The sequence below is a fragment of the Fukomys damarensis genome, unplaced genomic scaffold, assembly GCF_012274545.1.
Source record: "Fukomys damarensis isolate Sample0158 unplaced genomic scaffold, DMR_v1.0_HiC HiC_scaffold_4, whole genome shotgun sequence".
NCBI classification, from domain to species: domain Eukaryota; kingdom Metazoa; phylum Chordata; class Mammalia; order Rodentia; family Bathyergidae; genus Fukomys; species Fukomys damarensis.
Window position 1 is genome coordinate 36,956,051 of NW_022900916.1, and position 20,286 is coordinate 36,976,336.

The 20,286-nt window shown below is 44.0% G+C and overlaps 1 protein-coding gene across 1 annotated transcript in view; it reads right to left on the reverse strand.

The window, feature by feature from the left end:
- Positions 1-20,286, reverse strand: part of LOC104868661 (carboxypeptidase A4) — a 34,323-nt gene that overhangs the window by 8,109 nt on the left and 5,928 nt on the right. Inside the window, exons 3-9 of the mRNA XM_033755981.1 lie at positions 8,511-8,592; positions 7,956-8,090; positions 6,272-6,370; positions 3,558-3,659; positions 2,152-2,256; positions 1,402-1,512; positions 33-123 (exon numbers count right to left, since the gene is read on the reverse strand). Of these exons, the coding sequence (XP_033611872.1) occupies positions 33-123; positions 1,402-1,512; positions 2,152-2,256; positions 3,558-3,659; positions 6,272-6,370; positions 7,956-8,090; positions 8,511-8,592 (725 nt within the window). The remainder of the gene's footprint in view (positions 1-32; positions 124-1,401; positions 1,513-2,151; positions 2,257-3,557; positions 3,660-6,271; positions 6,371-7,955; positions 8,091-8,510; positions 8,593-20,286) is intronic.

The following is a 20,286-nucleotide window of genomic DNA, read 5'->3' on the forward strand; positions in this document are numbered from 1 at the left end:
GCAAAGGAATCCGAAATTGTCTCCCCACCTACCTGCAAAACTTGCATTCCAGTTTCTGTTTGGATCAGTGCCAATGCAGTGGCTTCCCGGATTCAGGGACCGTGTCTTCCTCCATAACCGGTTCTGAAGCAAGTCATAAAACACCCAGAGATGAGTCAGGGCCCAGGAGCAGTGAAAGATTTTTCTGGGTGCTAAGATGGAGACAAGCACAAGAAATGGGACAAGCCGCTTTGTGGGCCTGGCTGGGGCATTTGCTCTCATCCCTCAGAGAGAGGAGTTCACTCCTCTGGTTTTAGAGAGGGACTCCTCCAAAATGGCCCTTTATACGTAAGATCTAGGCCAGTGGGGGCCAATCTATGGCATGCCTGTCACAGCAGGCACACAGAGCCCTCTCCATCGCCACATAAACCAAGTCAGCCCAGAGCAAAGCACTGGATGACAGGTTTTTTGTTTTTGTTTTTGTTTTTGTTTTTTTCTAAATTAAAACCTCAGTATTCAGGTATAATTGCAGTGTTGGCACTTTGCAACAAATAAGTGGATCTTGGGTTGCAGTTTGGGCGCTCAGTATTGAAAAGGTTTGCCAGCACTGAACTAGACTGATCCCAAATGAATGCACTGAATAATTATTGGCTTTGGTAGAAGCGGGACCAATGGCCATTATGTGCCTTGATGATCACTAACGCACTTGAAGTGCAGCACATATTTTATTCTAGCCTTTAAAAATCCACCTGAATCCAGTCACGCTCCAGCCTGGGGAATAAGGGAGCAAATTAAATGGCACAACCAAGAAGCCATCAGCCAAATTCAGAATGTGAGACATTATACAGGAAATTACTTGGTTTCTCCAACAAATGAATGACATTTTAAAAGGATGTGTGGGGGGTGCTATTGTAGAATAAAAGACTGCAGAGACCTCGCAGCCAGACGCAGTGCACAGACCTTGTTAGATCCAGACTTCAACAAATTGACTCCTTGGAGACATTTTTAAGATAATTGAGGGTGTTAGGTGATATTAAAGAGCTTCCATTAATTTTTCAAAGGTGACAGAGGTGTAGTGGATTTGAAGTTTTTATCAGTATTATCATCAGCTGGAGGTAGTTTTGGGTGAAATATCATGATGTCTGGGATTTGCTTTAAAATACATCAAGAAAGGATTGTGTGGGAGAGAAAAAAATGAATAAGATTGGTAAAATGATGATAATCATTCAAGACCCATAATAGGGAGTTCCTGAGACTATTCTCTCCAGGAAAAAAAAATTCCCTGCTGATTCTCAGCTCTGAAAATGACTAGAAAATGAAATCCCAAGGAAACTCGTAATATGCATATTGGTGGAAGTTCTCTCTGAAGGCACCAACAAAGGAAAAAAGTTCACCAAGCCCAGCCTGTTCAGGATTACTCACTTGGGTTTGCGTGTACACATATCCATCAGGATTGGCCACAGGCAACAAGAAAATATCCACTTTCTTCAAGATGGAGGTGATAGCTGGGTCTTTCCCATACTCAGATACAATCTAAGCAGAGACAAGGTACTTGTCAGCTACACCACGCCAGCCTGGGTCACTAGGTCTAAGTCCAAGAGATGCCCCACACCCACCAAGAATGGCAGCTCCTAGAATAGCATCCACCCTTGACATCTCTGAGTCCCTCAAAACCTGAGGTCACAGCTGCAGACACTATCAGCTGCAGTGAGTCCTGTGGCACATGCTTTGTTCGCTCCTTCCAGCAGTGGGGAGTCACACATTTTTAGGAACTTAAACCTCAGTGAAGGGGTAGGGAAGATTTACCCTCCCTATGCAGGCTTAAAACTCCCCTCTTTTACAATATAAGCTTAAAATGGACTTTTTCAAAGGCTCTGAGGTTGCTGAAGGCCTGATGAAGGGAAAGCTGGTCTGAGTGTGGTGCTAGTGTTGCTCTCTCCCTTTGAGAGACCCATTATGGGTCAGTGTCTTAGGGCCACCTCTGTGGCTCATGAGCCTGCTCACTACCCCTCTGTTACTCAGCCACTGTGGGCTGACAAAGAGGCTTTGACCCAGCCTCCAGGGTTGGTGAAGAGTGCCTTTCCACCTTGTCCCCTGGATCCAGCCACATGGTACACTTCAGGGCCCCTCCCAGGCCCACCAGAATCCTTGGCTAATACCGGGCGACATGACCTTCCTTGCCATCCAGATGGCAGTGGCTTGCGAGATCCACTCTCGGGAATGGATGCCTGCATTCAGCCAAATGGCCGGCCTCTGTTTGCCTCCTCCTGTGCTGAACTGCAGAAGGAAAAAAGAGGCCAGAAAATGACCCACCTGCCTGCGTCTCTGCTCACCTCTCCTCTCCTCAGCTCGCTCCTATTCATTTAATTCATTTAGGATAATTCAGAGACCGAATGTTCCTGAGGGCACCATCTATTTATCAGGCTTATCCGTGACCAGGGAGCTTAATTGGTTGGCTGCAGCTCCAGGCAGCCTGAACCTCTCCAGCATTGGGAGCAAATGGGAAGGAGAAACAATTGTTATTGTGGATTAGAATGCTGCTGCGATTAGCGATAATAGTATGTCTCTTGAAAGACCTCAAATGGTAGCTCAATAGAGACAGACACGAGGTGCATGAACCAGGCTGTTTTGCAGATGCAATAAATGAATTCGGTTTTAAATTAGGAGGAAGAGGGCTTCGCTATAGTTCTTTGTAAATGGCAGTAATGAATTCTAACTCCAGCCTTGGCATAGCGTTGGGACCCCTTGGGTCAGAGCTTGGTGCTAATGAAGCCAGGGTCTCCATCGGATGGGCAAATAATCTAAATGTAATTATTTTAAAGCAACCAGCCAGTGGCAGGTCTCCCCTACTGCTGGTAATTTTCTGTAAACCTGGGTTCTTCAGTGCTTATATGAAGCTAAGGGTTTGGCAAATTCTTAGCTCGATCAATTGTTCCTTGCTTTATATACCCAAATTCCTTTTTATTCACTCAGCTGGATTATTTATGTAATTTATGCCATTGTTGTAGTTCTCTATCTCTTTTGCCAATGCAGAATCTGAATCTATTAGAAATATCTGGAAATTAAGCTTTGTGTAGCAAGGATCAGAGGTGGGCTTAACATTCTGTCATCAGAACGTTATCGTTATGTATATCTAAAATGTACCAGTAAAATCAATTGATTTTTTTAAAAAAGAAAAAAATCATCAACCCCAAAATTAGCTTTCTAGGTTGCTTTGCCCAGAAGTAGCCCTAAAGTCAGAATAGACTGGTAGACCTATCCCAACTTCCCTTGCCACTAACAGACGGTGGGAATACAGCAAGGACCACAGCCCCCCACCACAGCCCTGAATTCTAGCAGTTCTAGCATTCTGCCTGTCCTCTGATCCTTCCTTCCATCAAAACAGGAAATAGGATTACTCCTTCTGGCAGCGTTACACTACACAAAAGCAGGTAACTCATCAGATCAAATTTGAGCCCACAGAAGATGCCTCCCAACTTCACTCTCCTCCCCGAAGTCACAGAGAATTCTACAGAGCTGCCTCCCTCAGGGATCTGAAGCTGGTTTCTGAACACAAGGAGCTAGCTATGAGGCCTCACCTTCAGTACATACATGGGCCGCTTTTCAAACGTCTGTCCGATCTTCACTCTACTTGCCAGATCAGGAAAATCGGTGGCAATGCTGTCCATCTCGTGGTAAATCTGAAATATGAAAAAAAATGAGTCCATGGGCATTTTAAAAATTTGTTCAGCTCTGGGTGGGTATCTGAACTTTACCTTATTTGACTTCATGATTTTTTTTCTGGGCCCCTGATCTTGGAGTTGACCATATTATGGGATGATTATTACAAAGAACTGGCTGAAGAGTCTAACCTTTCAATTTTCTACAGAATAACATATTTCGTTTGTCCACAAAATGATAATCCATTCAGTTTAAGTAGAAAGACCGACACAGGTATTGCTCTCCAACTGTGATCCTTTGTATCACTCTGAGCTGGGCAGTCAGATCAGCCCCACTTAGCCAAGGCTCTTCAGGACCACTTTCCACGTCAGCAAGAAAGAATTTAACATTTACCAAGAAACTATATATACTACCATACAAATATATTGAGAACATTATGAAAAAAGGCATAGAAATTATTGTATTATATATAAGTATATAAGTATAAATAGAAGATGGAACAGTTTCTTCCTCCACCCCAGTGTGTTACAGGCACCCCCACTTTGAAGGTGATTTCTCCAAAAGATTTAGCAGAACAAATGATGACGAGTTGTAAATAGGGACTAAGACTATTCCCAATTGCTTTCAGGGAGAAAAAAAGACTGTAATTTAAATAAGGTTTATCCATTTTAGTTTCTCTAATCATTTGAAGGCCAAAAGGAGGTTATAAATAAATTTGTTTAATCCTTAAGATTGGAAGAAGGAGCTAGACACAGGAGGAAAATTGCAATCAATGTGGGATAAAATCAAGCTTATAGAGTTTATAGACTGGCAGTCAATGTGGCAGACTGAAAGGGAAGAAGCCACCCCCCAAATACAAGGGGCAAATGGATAAAGTACAATGAAAGTAATTCACAGCCAGTTGAAAAGCTCACAAAAGGGAATCTATAGGTGCCAGCAACGAAGAGGGGACTAACCCATAGGGAAGAGCTCAGGAGAGGAGGCCTTGGGTGCTGAGTGTTTAAAATCCAACATGGCACAAAAAGCTAGAACTGGAAATTGGCTAACTTGGCCACAGAAAGGGCTTAGAAAGTCTCCTCTACACCCATTGACCTTAGAGTGAAGGAAAATGGGGATTCCAGGAGCCATATGAGGAAAGAGAGTCACCCAGGAAACCTGAAAGCACCTGTGTCCACACATAGGTATAGGTTCACACCACCAAGGCACCACCGCATTACGCATGTAGGAAGGATCTGGAATCAGAACCCTGCCAGAGACACACACGAAATTTCCACTAGGGACCTAAGAGATCCTAAGTGGTTGTAGGTATGAGCTCTTCAAAGAATAGAAAATGAGGTTAGGAGGGAGGCGGTGCACGAATCTATGGCAAAGGGTTTTCCCGGGAACAAGAGAGCTCGTTTCCTTCTAGCTGGAAACTAGATCACAAAGGGACCTAAAGCCAGAGAAACCAGAGGCAAGTGGATGAGAAAGAGAGGCTTGGACAGCCAACAGGTGAGGGAATGGCCCCTCTGGGTCCCAGGGTGACATTTGCAACTGGTTAGCTCAGCTGGGGAGGGCCTCATGATAACGTCATGGGTTTGATCCCTGTGTGGGTCCTGAGGCTCTACTTTCGTCCGTGGCCTGAGAATGAACTCCTAACTTTATCCAGCTGCTTTCCAGATGTATGACATTGGTCACAAGAAGGATCAAGGGGCAGTGCCGTTGGAAGTGTATACGATAAACAAAGCTCCTGACAATCATGGAAAAGATAAATGGTCAACCTTTGAAAATAATTCCTCATCTAGAAAAGAATATATATGTCTCATAAAAAGCATGCCAGGAACATTATGTTTGCACATAAATAATGACATGTACTAAGGTACATGAGGGAGAATACCGATTTAGATTTGTTTAATCCTAAAGATCCCAAGAAGCAGCTATACACAGAAGGAAAATTGCAATCAATGTAGAATAAAATCAAGCTTACAGAGTTTACCTGAGCTAGTGGAATGAGGGAGATCCTGGGGATCATAAGAGAATTATACTACTCATGATGCAGTTCCATTCTACAGTCCCTCTTGATTTCTCAAGTTCCAAAATTATATGAAATTATTCTGTTCCAAGTTTTCATTAGAAAGTTTGGCTTATCTTAAAAGGCAGTCATCTATATAAAGTGGTTTCCAGCTAAACACAGCATCAAAAATGCATTATGGAACAAATGTACGTTATAAGAAGTCATGATGAATACGTGGAAATATTTGGTTAACCTTGGAAATAACCACTTGTCTACTTGCTTGGCACCGGTAACTTTTTTTTTCTCAGTGAGGGATTACAGTGGGGGACAAGAAGGTTGAGTTATAAGGACTAGAAATGATTGCAATTATTTCATGGTTTTCTTTAAGTGGTTGCTTAAGAAAAGAAGCACAAAAAAGAAAATATATGTGTGTTGGGGGAGGCATCCAGTTTGTATTTCAATATGCACTTAGGTGCAGGTAGGAATTAATTCAAGAAATAGAAAAGAATTACTGTCACACGCTAGCCCCTCTGTGAATGATATTACACTGGAGACGAATGCCTCCTGGAAGTAAGGAGAAAGGTTACAAAATGCAGGAGACAAAGAACCTTGGCCTTAAATCCGCTCTGCAACACTTACAGCTTCCAGAGAATGGTACGCCCCATAGTTGAAGTTATTATCACTCCGCTCTTGCCCTTCATTGAGTTGCATTTCTTCATCTTCAATATCTAAAAGGTCCTAAAAGCAGTCACAGCAACATGATGAAGTGATCCACTGGAAATACAGGTTCATGGCTTTCCTGCCATACCTTGGTACATGGGTGGACCAAGACAGTGACACCCTCGGTGTGAAAAGCAACACAAATGTCCAGGACTCAACAGGGTCAGATTGCTTAAATTATACAAACTAAAGATTAATGTGCAAGAAATGGTAAGCTCAAGTGTCTACTCCTAAAGGAACATTTGTTCTGCATAGCTACATGATACCCCTGATTTAGAAGTAGTTTAAATGGTAGACCGACAGAATTATTGGTATTCGTTTTCGTCTAAGATCTTTATTCTCCTGTTCTTGGTCCTATTGAAACATGTCAGTGAAAATGAGAAAAGAAGAATAAAATGGAAATACAGTTTTGTAAATGAGGAGGGGGAAAAGGAATGAAGGCGGAGGGGAATGGGAAAGAAAGAAGAGTCAAGACGTATCACGTACAGGTACAAGTTCCCTACGATGAATGTGATTGTTATGTATATCTAAATTGTACCAATAACTTAATGAAAAAAAGTCAGTGTACAAAGACACTGCAAAGGAGAAAAGCCATTAACATCTGTATGTTGGTCATCATGATCAGTGTGGTACAACTTTCAAAAACAAAACTGTCGCACCCTTCATGACCAAAAAAAAAGGGAGGGGAATCAGATTTCTTTCATGTATCTATATGAATCATATATCTAACTTTACTTCTTGGTGTCTAATTTATTTATACCACCCCATTTCAAACCTACTTACTCTCTGGAAGAAACATATGTGCTATTTGGTTATTCTATGGTATGAAATCTCTAGACATCAGCCTGCATCTGGTATCCAGTGCCTCTGAAATACACAGCTTGGGAAACTATTCAGAAACAAAGAAATTCTTACAACCACTCCTACTTTGAAGGTTCCTGGCAGATGTCTGTGACATGTGAGGATGATTAATAAGCTCACAGCTGCTCACACCATCAGGAAACTCCCGGGCCAAATCACCAATTAATCTATAACCCACCTCAGTGAAGGAGAGAGCGTGAGCCAGACACCATCCTGCTGTTCAGCACAGGTCGTGGGACGGATGGTGATGTTCCCTCTGCTGGGGACTGTTAGTGACATTGCCCACTTTCTCAAAGGGCACTTCTTACAAAACGGTCTCCAATACTCCCACCCACCCCTCCATCCTTGCCTCCTAACTGCAAATAAGAAAAAGGAGAGGTATTTATTACTTACTGGGATGTCTATGACGTATCAACTATTGTTGGACATTTTACATTAATGAAAGAATCTTCTTAGTAAACTACATGGAAAAGAAGAGAATCCCTACTGTCATTTTGCTGATGAAGAAACAGAGGCTCAAGAGGGTATAAGTTTGTCCAAGACATAGCACTAGTAGTTAACTAGTACTTAGTAGATCCCTATCTGCTACAACATGCTGTTCCTTTAACAAGTCACTGCACCTTACTTCTATTTACCTCAGTTTCTTCGTCTATGAAATGAAAAAGAGGACAACAGACCTGGAAAATCTCTCAGGTCCACTTTGGATTGGTAGTTTGGTCCAAGACAAGTATGGCCGACCCACCTGTAGGTCATCAATTGTCACTGAATACTCCAAGCCCTGGGTCTTCAGGAAGGATTTGACTGACTGCAGACTGACAGATGGGACCAGAACATCCACAGGCCGACTGAAGGTGGAGGGAGACTTCCAGAAGTTGAGCTGAAGGGAACAGAAATGAAACCAGGCTAAAAGGACAGTTCAGGTAAAGCACACAATAGCTCATTATCTGAGCCACTGTCAAAAGCCAGGGTGATCCCTGAGGGGCTGAGCTCCACTGAAGAAAGACATTGTCTACACAACCACAAGTGGTCAGAACTGCCCAGCAAGCTGTACCTGCCAGAGACCGAGGTATGGTAAGTCAGTGGCAGTTAGGAGGGAGGAGCCCATTGCTCAGGCCTTCCATGCCCCAGAACTGAACTGCTGTCACCTGTAACATTTCTCCTCCCCTCACTTGTATAAATGGCACACTGACTAATACAGGAACAGAGAAAACCCTCAGGAATAAAAACAATACCACCTGGAGTACAGTGCCTTCTCCCACCAAAGTCAGAACACTCAAGAGGACAAAGAATTACGTACCTTAAAATTGTCCGAATTCACAAGCTGAGTCAGTTTGCTGATCTCGTCTCCATTTCTGACATTAACCCTAAAAACTTGGTCCCTAGAGAAGGAGTGGGGAAAAAAAGCAGAAGTTAATGGTGAGCTTTCCAGTGGAAAATAAACCCCAAACCCGCTGTCCCAGACAGAACTGGGCCTGGTGGTTTAGTTTTTGGTTGTAATGTATAGCCATTAAAAATAAGACTTCGTGGCAAATCTGAAAAAGTGCTTATGTATAACTTTAAGGGAAAGAGTAAGTGAAAGAGCAGGACACAAAATTGTACGTATGCCATGGTTACAAGTATGGAAAAAGCAGATGCATTGGAAGAGAAACAGACAACGGAAATATACCAAATGCTGACAGTGCTCAAGTTCGGGTCGTGGGATTATGGATGACTTACTTCTTTCTCTCTTGTATCTGTTTTCTGTAATGTGGTCATATTACTTTATAATGAAAAACATATATATTTTTACAGAAAGGAATGTTCCTGAGTTACACGCAAAGCTAACTCAAGACACAAAGAAGCACTTCTTCACTGTCAGGGCTGAGGGCTGAACCCTTGGCAGAGCCTCCACACGGGGAAGAGCTGGAAAAGGGAGCGACCCCCAATCCAGGGAAGGCCAGCTGCTGTCCTCTTAGGGAAGAGGGGAGAGGCTGGGTGCTGGCCCACCCGTCTACCCCCAGAGCACCATACACATGTGCGTTACCATGGAAACAAATGGGGCCCCAGGTGTGAGGCTGAACTTGGGATTCACTGCTGCCTACAGCCCCTGAGAGGGCCCAGAAGGGGCCTGCCAGTCACAGCCCCCATCATTGTTTGTCCTGCACTTGCTTCATATACATTATTTAGCTTCCACAGCGGCAGGGGAAGAGGGCCCGAAGTCCTGTGTGGGTGGGAGAAGGCCAAGCTTGAAAAGCGTGCTTTGTGCTCTCAGCCCACTCAGGGAGCCAGGGGAGCCATTAGTCTGTTGCTAGGTGACGGCCCAAATGAATCCGTACTCAATGCTGTCACATGCGTCATCCCTTTGACATGAGTGAATGCAGGAAGAGCTGCTAGAGAGGGCTGTGGGCTGAAGGACCTGTTGACAGAGAAAATGGTTCTGTCACAGGGAGCTAAATGTGCAGCCTCACGTGGCAGCTCCTTATCAGAAAGCTGGTTTGCTCCAAATGGATCCTCAACGTTCCACTTGGTTCTGGAAGGTTCTGTGGGCTCTCAGAGGCTCTGGGCCAGCCCTAGGGAGACAAGGTCCACTGCAGAGTGGTCTCCACCATGATTTTGTGACAGATCTGGAGAAGATGCCAATTTGGGAGGCTTGCCTTCCCCCACCCAGCTGGTCCCCATAGGGTCCTGGAGGTAGGCAACTAACTGCACCCCTGAGAGCTGGGGTCCTGGTAGAGAAGCTCTAGATGGGCAGGTCTCAGTACGAATTTCTAAGGTTTGGATATGGTTTGGATATGTGCTGAAGTCTGGCTCCCAGGGTAGTGACATTGGGGGAGGAAGGAGCTTTAAGTGGGGGGAATCTAGTGAGTCCTGCAAAGGGATTAATGTCGATCTCTCAGCCTTACTTCCTGAGAATGGATTATTATAAAAAGAGCGAGCCAGGCATGGTGGAGCATGCCTGTAATCACAGCACTCCGGAGGCTGAGGCAGGAGGATCGCTGTGAGTTCGAGACCAGCCTGGGCTAGTGAGTGCCAGGTCAGCCTCAACTACATAGTGAGACCTTGTCTCAAAAAGCCAATAAATAAATAAATAAGAGTGAGCCTAGCCCCTGAATCTCCCTAGCTTCCTTTCTTGCCATGTGCTGTCTGGCTCTTGAATGTGCTCCAACTGTGATGCCATTTACCATGGTATGGTGCAGACAGGGGGACCTCACAAGAGGCTGAACAGATAAGACCACCCACCCAATCCTGAACTTTCAGCCTCCAACACTAAGCTAACTAAACCGGTTTTCATTATACATTATCCCTCCTCACATATTTTGTTATAACAATGGAGCATGAACTAATATAGAACCCACCCAGCTTGCTAAGAGTTGGACAGCAGCCCTGGGAAGATGGAGAATCAAACTACCATTTCCCTGATACAGGTGAGCAGCCTTGAGGTGGTGGGGAAAGATGAGTTTTAAACAGAAGGAAAATCCTCACTCCTGGCTGAGGACCAGGACCAGTCTGCCAAACTCATGGTCTCTTACAACCTACCCCAATACTTTTACTCCAGTAAAAGGAGTTTAAAATGGGCTTCTAGGAAGAGCCTAGTATAGATCTCTAGGGGCATATCTTTGGTGTGCGTGTCTCTAGTGGCAAAACCAGGCATTTATAAAATAGCACTGGCTAGAGAAAGCACCAAGAAGGGGATAGAGAAGGAACAGTAAGAAAAAAAGAGGGCCATCAAAACAAGAAACTGTGAACATTTTACTGTGCATTCATCCATGATAAAGTGCATGCATTACACTTTTTCCAAAGTGGTGGCTTCCATACTCCTGGGCACTGTTCACAAGAGTGAAACACAGTGACTCTAATTGGCCTAATAGTGATTAAGTACACAGCCCCTTTCATCATGCTCACAACAGCCAGGCTACAGAGGTTAAAATATTTCTGTAGTGTGCAGAAGGCAGGGCAGCAGGGCTGACGCAGAATGGAACCTCTTCCACGGGACTTTCTCCGCCTCTCTCTTCCAGGCCCTGCTTAGCTCCAGCTCCGGTAAAATCCCAAATTCCCCATATACTTTCCTTGGTATGCCTTTGTACTTACTGTTCTGTCTGCCTGCAATCCCTCCCCTTTTCCTTAACTGCCTGGAGATCTCCCACCCAGTCTTCAGGACCAGCTCATATTACCCACAGATTCCCCTAACCAGAGGAGGCAAATTTGGTACAATCTTCGGATAGTGCTAAAAATAGTACTTCTAGTGTCAGAAATTCTTACGAACACCCGCACATCAATGTCTGAAGGCACAGAGGACATCAGTGGGTGCCATGCAAAAGGCAGCCTTTCACTTGCCCTCACTGTCCTTGTCTCTATCTGGAAAATGCCCTATCCAGGTCACTGTCTGGAAATTCATTCAAACATCTTGGCACGAGCTCTTTCTGAAGGTGGAAGACTACCAGAGAGGAGGACATGTAGGGATTTATAGGTGTCTGTGTCTGCCTCGCTTGCCTACACAAGTATTCTGATAGCTCTTCTGGTCCTCTTCCATGCCCAGTGTTATCCAGTTGCTTCCAGCCATGGTTGTCACCCTCACACTTGTCCTGTGCCCTGGACAGTCAGTAACTGCCTCCACCATTACTACGCTAACAGTCAGGCCAGGGATTTAGCTCAGTGGTTCTGCCACCTGCCTGGCAAGTGCAAGTTCCCGAGTTTGTCTCCCAGTACCAAAAAAAAAAAAAAAAACAAAACTAAGCCAACAGTCCAAGGGCCTGTTCCTTATGCCTCTCTCACCTGCACCCCCAGCCAGGCTTAGCAAGCACCATGAATGACAGTCAGAGATGATATTCTTAGATGTCTGCTAGCTACCACTGACAGCACAGCAAGTCCCACAACTACTAACCACATCCTGTTCTCTGCCTGCCTGGCACTCCAGGCATCCTTGGCCATCGTTTCAACCTTACAATCCCTGCAGACCAGGATGGAAAATACCAAGAGAGCAAGGGAAAAGGAGAAGAGGGGCAGCAGGAAAGCCAAGTGGAAGGGGAGAAACTGTCATTCACAGCTCTATCTGCCAATCTCTGTCCTGGCTTCACAACCATGCGAAGGATTCCCTACCCTTTCTGGGTTCCCTTCTATAGAGTGAGAACAGATTTAGGGGTGAGGATGACACTGTTGATTAAAACCACCTGCAATCAGCTTAGGTGCACAGCCCTTTCTGTGCAAAACTCCCACTCTAGTGAGCTATCTAGGGCTCGGAACAGCTGTCTCAGCCCAGGTGCCCACTGCACTGGAAGAGAGGTCTGTACCCTGAGAAATAGAGATTTTCAGCCACATGAATAGCTGTAGTGGGAGCCTGACAGCTCCATGTGTCAGCCCACACACCAGTGAGTGTAGCTGTGACGCACCTACTGCTGAGCTGCCTGTGGAAAAATCTCCCTGTCCAGCCACCTGCCGTGCCTACCCCTCCGAGCTATTTGGCAGAGGAAGCACAGGTATGAACAAGTCATCACCATAAAAATTACTCAATCTCATATAAGTAATTACCTCAATAAACAACCCCAGAGTGTCTTTAACTAAATAGTATAATAGAGAGTAAACTAATAGATGCAGGGACCCGATAGAGGATTCTATTCGAAGATGAACTTGTCCTAGGAAAAAGGTATGGGTTTTTGAATTCAGAGTTTCAACCCCCCTGCTTATCAGCTAAGTGGCCTTGGGGTGGGGGTGGGGGTCCTTAACCTTTCCAAGGCTGAGTTTTTTCATGTTTAAATTGAGGAAAATAACAACCCTGCCTGGCGGAGTTGTTGCATGATCTAAAAGATAATGTGCATAAGAGCTCTTTGCAAATGGCAAAGCATTCTGCAGTAATGAGTTGTTATCATCCAATCTTCTAGCAGGGTACCGTGGCATCTCCTTTCATCTCTCCTATCTCCCAAACCTCTTATCCCCCCACCCCGCAAACTTCAGAGCATTCTGTGGGGAGTGAGTTGTGTCATATGCACACACATTTGCACACACAGCACAGGTGTGTGCCCCCGCGTTAATTTTCATAGCTGTAGTTAGGCAAGACCTATTAAAGCTCACTGTCGCAGAAGTTGGGGAGAAAGCACTGGCTCTACATGGCCTTCACCACTAACAGAGAGGTGAAGCCAAATGAAGCCAAAAAGCCTGGGCCAGGTTTTTCCCTTTAAGCATGGCAGCAGTTAAAAACAAATTATATCCAGTCTTTCTTAGTAATTAATAATGTAGGAGTGAGAAAGTAAGAGATGATTGGAACTGACCTTACGAATAAGAACTACAAAGAAAAAGAATTAACAAGGGATTAGGAGGAAGCTGGGGAGAGACTGTGAGGACCAGTAATCCCAATGTCACCAAAAACTCAGGTCACAGAGAGAAGTAATTTGTCCAGGATGACACAAGGGCAAAGGTGGGACAAAAGCTCAGTTCCTCATCCTCCAAGGCTTCACCACCTAAGGTATAGCCAGCCACTCCCCTTTTCAATTCCATTTGCCTCCCAAATTGTTGAAACAACCAAATGTAACAATAGGTCCAAAAGAAACTTACCCATGAAATTTTTGTCGGCTGCAGATGCCCAACCCAGTAAGGGCTCCCAAGAACAGTATCCACTTCATGTCCCAAAGGTATCAGTCACAGCAGCTGGATCAAGCCGCATTTATAAGGAGCCTGAGGCAGACTCATGTCCTTACAATGCAAAGGTGAGTCCCAAGCACCTCTGCAACTCTGACAGTGACAGGTGGGCCCTACCACTCACTGCCTCTTCCATTCCTTTCAAGTGATAAAGGCTGAGCCTCTCTATTTACATGATCAGGAACTTGCTGCACAGCCTGGAAAAGTCTGTGCCAAAGGTGCCATATCGCTCATCATCTGGCATCTAAGTAGAGCCTTTTAAGTAAACAGAAAAGTCCCACAGTGCTGGACGGAATTTACACTAATAAGAGAGGCCAGATTGTAAACCTGGGACGGTTACCTCTGACGTTTTTTTAAAAAGTGAAGACTATAAAGCAACTTCTAGCCAGCTCTGAGACTACATGCTTTACAAGACCTGTCAGAGAATTTTACCAGAGCAGGTCGGAATGAGGAGAGTCTGCTGCCCTTTTTGGATCTGAGACCTAATTCTTTTGACTCCACTAAAAGAAATATATAAGGTAAAAGGTATAGGAAGGATGCATTATCCTGAATAAATTATCAGCTTTTCTTAGGTTCTGAACAACACATAAGGAATTAGTAATAATAAGACTAATCATAAGACTTTCTTAGGTTTTGCTAGTTGCCATCCTCACTACCAAGTCTCAGAGGAATAAATGGAGGACACTTATGAGTTCCATGACCTTTTTTCTTCCCCCTGTACCAGGGATCAAACTCAGGTCCTTGCACTTGAGAGGCAGGCAGCGGAACCACTGAGCTAAATCTCCGGCCCTCTATGACCTCTTAATGGGCTCTGGGTCATCTTGGGAGCCCCAATTCCCACAAACTTTCTCACCAGCCCGCCATATCCATGGACTACGCTCTTTCCACATCTCACAAGGGGGCAGGGGCTATAAGCCGGGGCTGTAGTTGGAAACATTATGAGAAAATTATGCTGACACCTCCTAAATTACTGAAAGGATACATCAAATATTTAAGATTCTTGCTAAACTAACAGATGTCTCACTAAAGGCAAGCCAAGGACTTATACATCAACATTGAGGGATGAGGAATTTGATCAAATATCAAGGTGGAGTGGGTGACTGTGTTAGTTGCTTTTCTCTCGTTGCTGAGACAAAGTCTTCAACACCCAAAGTTGGAGGGGAAGGGGTTTATTTGGTTTACAGTTCATAGAGGTTTCAGCCCATAATCAGCCAACTCCAAGGCAGGGATAACAAACAGGCATGGCAGAGTAGAAACAACATTGCACACAGAAGGCAGCAAAGGTAGCAAGAGTTAACAGCGTCTCCCTGCAACCTTTTATCTTATTCAGACTACTTAGGGTGGGCAGCACTCATACCCTTCATCCTAGTGCCCTTGAGCCTAGCATTGCATCATGAATCAATTCCAGCTTTATGCACTTTAGATCAAGCCTATGACCACATGAGGCTTCGGGGGGACATCTAGACCCAAACCATGACAGTGACTGAGCAGGTCTTTCTTTGGCAAAGACTGACTTTAACAAGACTCGGGAACCAGCCTGATCAAAAGAGGGCAGAGTCTAAAGCATGGCCCAGGAGAGAGCCTCTGTCAGGAATGGTGAGGCTAAGGTTTGTATTTCTTTCTCTTCCTTCCTCGGGCCTCTCATTGCCTTCCCAATGCCTAAACTAGATTCCTACACCTACTGTATCCACCATAGAGGCTGGGGTCTTCTTCATTGAGATAAGATTTTAGGTTCGAAGTTAGTAACAGAAGAAACTGAGACTAGAATTGACAAGCGATGAAAAGCGAATTGTGTACCCAGAATTCTGAAATTTACTTCCCAGCTTTGTCTCCCAGAGAAAACCATCAACATAGAGAAACTCTTAAGTCCCTCATGGAAGTGAATGTCTAAAGTGTTATTGTGTGGAAGCTGAGTCCAGATTGAATGGGACAGAAACAAGAAGTGTCATTGGCTTGAGTCCTGACCAGTACCAGAAATGGAAAACCAAAAGGTGACAACAAGACCAAAGGATATGCACCTCCCACACACAACGCCTGGCACCTTACAGTTCCTCAGTCAGAATTTATTGCATACAACACTATACTATCAAGATGAAGGGGCTGGCACATGATACAACATGGAAAACCTTACTCTAAATAAAATAAGCCAACACTCCAAAGAACAAATGCTATATAGTTCCACTTCTATGAGGTACCTAGAATAGACAAATTCATAGCAACAGTAAACAGAATAATGGTTATAAAGAGGTAGAAAGAGAGGGTAGTGGAGAGTCAGCGTTTAATGAGTACAGACTTTCAATTTGGGATGATAAAAAATGTTCTGGAGATGGATGTGACATAACATGATGTATTTAATGCATGGATCTATTCCCTTAAAATGATCAAAAGTGGTAAATTTTGTTATATATGACTCACCACATAAAAAAATTTAAAGAATAATAGGAATATTCTCCTTAGGATGCATGAAAGAATAAAACAAAAGGGTACAGTGCAGTAGCTTGCTGTGCTTTAGGGCAGGAAAAACTAAAGAAATGGGGGCTGGGAGTGTAGCTGTGTGGCAGAGCACCTTACAGGCATTCGAGCACAAGGCCCTGGATTTGATTCCCAGCAACGCAAAAACAAAAATAAAAAGAAGAGAGAAACTGAAGACATGGTACTCCCGGACTGGGGAAAGGAATAGTCACAATCCAATTTTGCTTTAAACCAAAGGAATTTTAATAGTGCTTGTGTATTCCAAAGATCCCTAATAGGGATGGTCTCGCACATGCTCCATGATGGTCTTCAAGCCAAGCCAAGTCTCTTCTGCTGTGGGCACAATCTGCTTGGCTGGCAGGAGGAAGCCATGGTAGCCTGTGTCTCTCAGTTCAAAGGCAAATGAGTATTTGATGCCTGAATCATAGGACCAGTCAATGCTCCCACCACTGGCTTGGTCTGAAGAGCAAACAAGAACACAGGCTGGTTAAGCTATTCCCACTGACCTCTCACAAGCCTCTCTACTGAGTTCCACCACCATTAAAGATAAATCACCTGTATGCATGGGCTGCAGAAGTAGACATAATTTAGTTGAGGATCATGTTTATGAAAAAAAATTCAAAAGTACTTTCAAAAGCAAAAGATATTATTCAAATGGACACGATACTTCATCTTCCTCTGATGTTCTTAGAAGCCTCTGGCTTTACCCACCCACTTGCAAGCCTGCTGCTGCCCTACCTGGCCTCTTCCTCAGCTTACGGAGGCCAATTCATTCCTTCTTCAGAAGGCACAGACATTGTTTTCTCTAGTGGGAGAGGAGGGATTGTAAGGGGAGTAAGAGATTGGATCACTTCCCTCAGGGGACTCCCAGCAGAAAGCTGAAGCAGGCTCTGCTCGGATGCCAAGTTGCATGTCCAACACCTCTGAGATGCCCTAAGCTAATATGTACCATCCACCTGAGAGATGTGTGGCCACTAATGTGACAAATGATGAAGGGAGCTGACATCGGTGTATGAAGACTTCAGGCATTCATGAGTCAGAAGAGGGAAGCAGTGGACTGGCCCTGAGTCCTCTTCCTGGGAGGACAGGAAGAGGTCAAATAGAGAACATGGCTGTGGCAGAGATGAAGGAAGCCACCTAGTTCCTAATAACACAGCTGGGAAGACCAGGGAGGTGGTAGCAGGAAACTAGAGGGACTAGAGCAGTGCGAACCTTTTAGAAACAAGGGCCCAAACTGCAACCCAAAACCCACTTATTTATCACAAAGTGCCAACACTGCAGTTAAATCTGAGTACTGAGATTTTGGTTTAGAAAAAACAACTCACATATTAACATCTTTTGTCTTGAAAGAAAAACAACACACGTGCCATGAGTTCACCACCACTAGACTAGAGGCTAATATTATAGGTTGAATATAACTTATCTGAAATGCTTGGGAGTAGAAGTATTTTGGATTTGGGATTTTTTTTCAGATTTTGGAATATTTTCATATTTCATAATGAGATATTTCAGAGAGAGGCCCCAAATGTAAATATGAAATTCATTTATGTTTCATATATACCTGATACATACCGCCTAAGGGTAATTTTATACAATATTTTAGTGCACCTGAATTTTTACTTAAATCTATCATGTGAAGTCAGGCAAGGAATTTCCCACTTATGGCACAGTGTTAGTGATCAAAAGTTTTGAGTTATGGATTATGGATTTTTGGGTTTTCAGATTACAGATGCTCAACCTATAATACTGAGAACTCTCATGACCTGTGTTGATTGTTTTCTTTTTTTTAATTTTAAATTGAATTTATTGGTACATTCTAAGTAGACAGTACAGTTACATTCATTACTGGGATCTTGTACCTTTACATGCCAATGACCAGTGTTTTTATCTTCATCCTCAATAGCTATGGTGACAAACAGAAAATTAAAAAAATACTAAATGACTGCTGACTTGAACAGGATCCTCCTTGGGTACCAAAATTACTAACTTAAGACCTCTGTGTATACAATACAGCTGGTCCTGTTAGAGGAGAGAGTCCACAGAGAACAGAGTACTGGCTTCAGGTTGAATCCCAACCCTGCAAATCATTAGCTGGTGCCCTTGGAGCCCTCACTGACCTCTCTGAGTTCCAGATGCTTCATCTGTCAAATAGGGATGATATACTACTTACTGCACAGGGCAGTGAGAATTAAATACGATACTGCAATGGTCAGGATTACAACACATGCTGAGTGCTCACTAAATGTGGTAGACACTGTGGTTAATGCCTACCTCAGTGCTGAGGTAGGTACTAGTCCCGCTCCTATTTTACAGATGAGGAAACTGAGATTCGGAGCAATTTAGTGATGGAGCTATGATAAAGTGTGCGGACTAGGCAGCCAATAAATATCAGTCATTGATGATCATTATCAATAAATGACTTCACTCTGGTCAACTTAGGCCATATTAAGGATGAGAAGTAGCTGGAGAAGAACAGGTGACCAGGAAAGTAGCAATCAACACTGATGCAGTGTTTTAGAGTTAGAAAACACTTTTTTATTCTACATACAGGTACTAGGTTTTGAGCCTCTCAAAAATCCATGTCAGGGCTGGGGATTTAGCTCAGTAGCACTTTGCCTGTCTCGCAAGTGTGAGGACTTGAGTTCAATCCCCCATACCAAAAAAAAAAAAAAAAAAAAAAAATCCACTTCATGGGTGATAAAACTAAAGGAAGATGTCTGACTGGCCCAAGGTGACTTGATGTCAAAGTGGCAGAGCTGTAACTCACACTCAGGCCTCTGACTCCAAGGGCTGTGGGCTCTTCCCCTTACACCTCCCTGGGAAGGAACTCTAGAGACACCTTCTTCTGGACCAAACGAACACCTATCAATTGCAGCTCTTTACAGCCCTTTCCAGGAGCCTTCCCATGAAATGTCTCAGCACCATAGATATACAGCTACCTGTCAGGCAGACAGAAGCAAGTGTTCAGGCCAGAGCTCTATGTCAAGAAGGAAGAGGAGACCAGGAGTCCTTAACTGAGACTAGGTCTTAGAAATAGAACTTGTCCGCTGGGCATGGTGGCACACGCCTGTAATCCCAGAACTCAGGAGGCTGAGGCAGGAGAATTGCTGTGAGTTCAAGACCAGCCTGGGCTACATAGTGAGTTCCAGGTCAGTCTCAACTACATAGTGAGACCCTGTCTCAAAAAAAAAAAAAAAAAAGAAAAGAAATAGAACTTGTCCAAGCTGGAATAAGACAAGATAGCAGAGGCAACTCTGGGCAGAGATGCAGCCAGAACCTGCATTAATGAATGGCTGTGATCACACAGTACACTTGTATTTGTCTGGTATTTGCTTACTAGAAATGTCTTCAACATCTGCGGTCTAATCAAGGAAAATATACCAAAATATACCAAACTTCTTCCTTCCAAGGTCTACCTTATTTGTAAATCCTTTAGATAAAGTGAGTTTAAAAAATCCTATATTCCTGTAATAAAATGGCTAAAACCTATATGATGTCTCAAGGGCACACAATGTCATTGAGACATGCTGAATTCCAGTGTGTGCTCAAAGGCTGCCAATCAGCCAAAATCATGTACACCTCAGTCTTGACCTGTCATCATGGTCTCAAGCTATGTCCACCTCTCTGTGCCCACTGCCACCATTCACAAGCCCATATGGACTATGTTAAAAGGTTCTCAGCAAAATCTGAGCAAGCTGGGCATGGCTGTAGTTTCAGGTACTCAGGAGGCTGAGACAGGAAGATCATTTAAGTCCAAGAATTTAAGGCCAGCCTGGGCAGTATGGTAAGACCCTGTCTCAAAAAAGGGGGTCAATGGGTGGTCACAGCAACTGTGTGCAGATCTGTCTTCCCAGAGAACAGCCTAGAAAATATGTATCAGAAGCCCCAAATCTGTTCATTCTATTGATTTGGTAATCATGCCTGGGAATATATTCCCCCCAAAATTCATTTAATAGAAAGAGGAGTTTGTATAAACATGTTCCTAGTAGTAC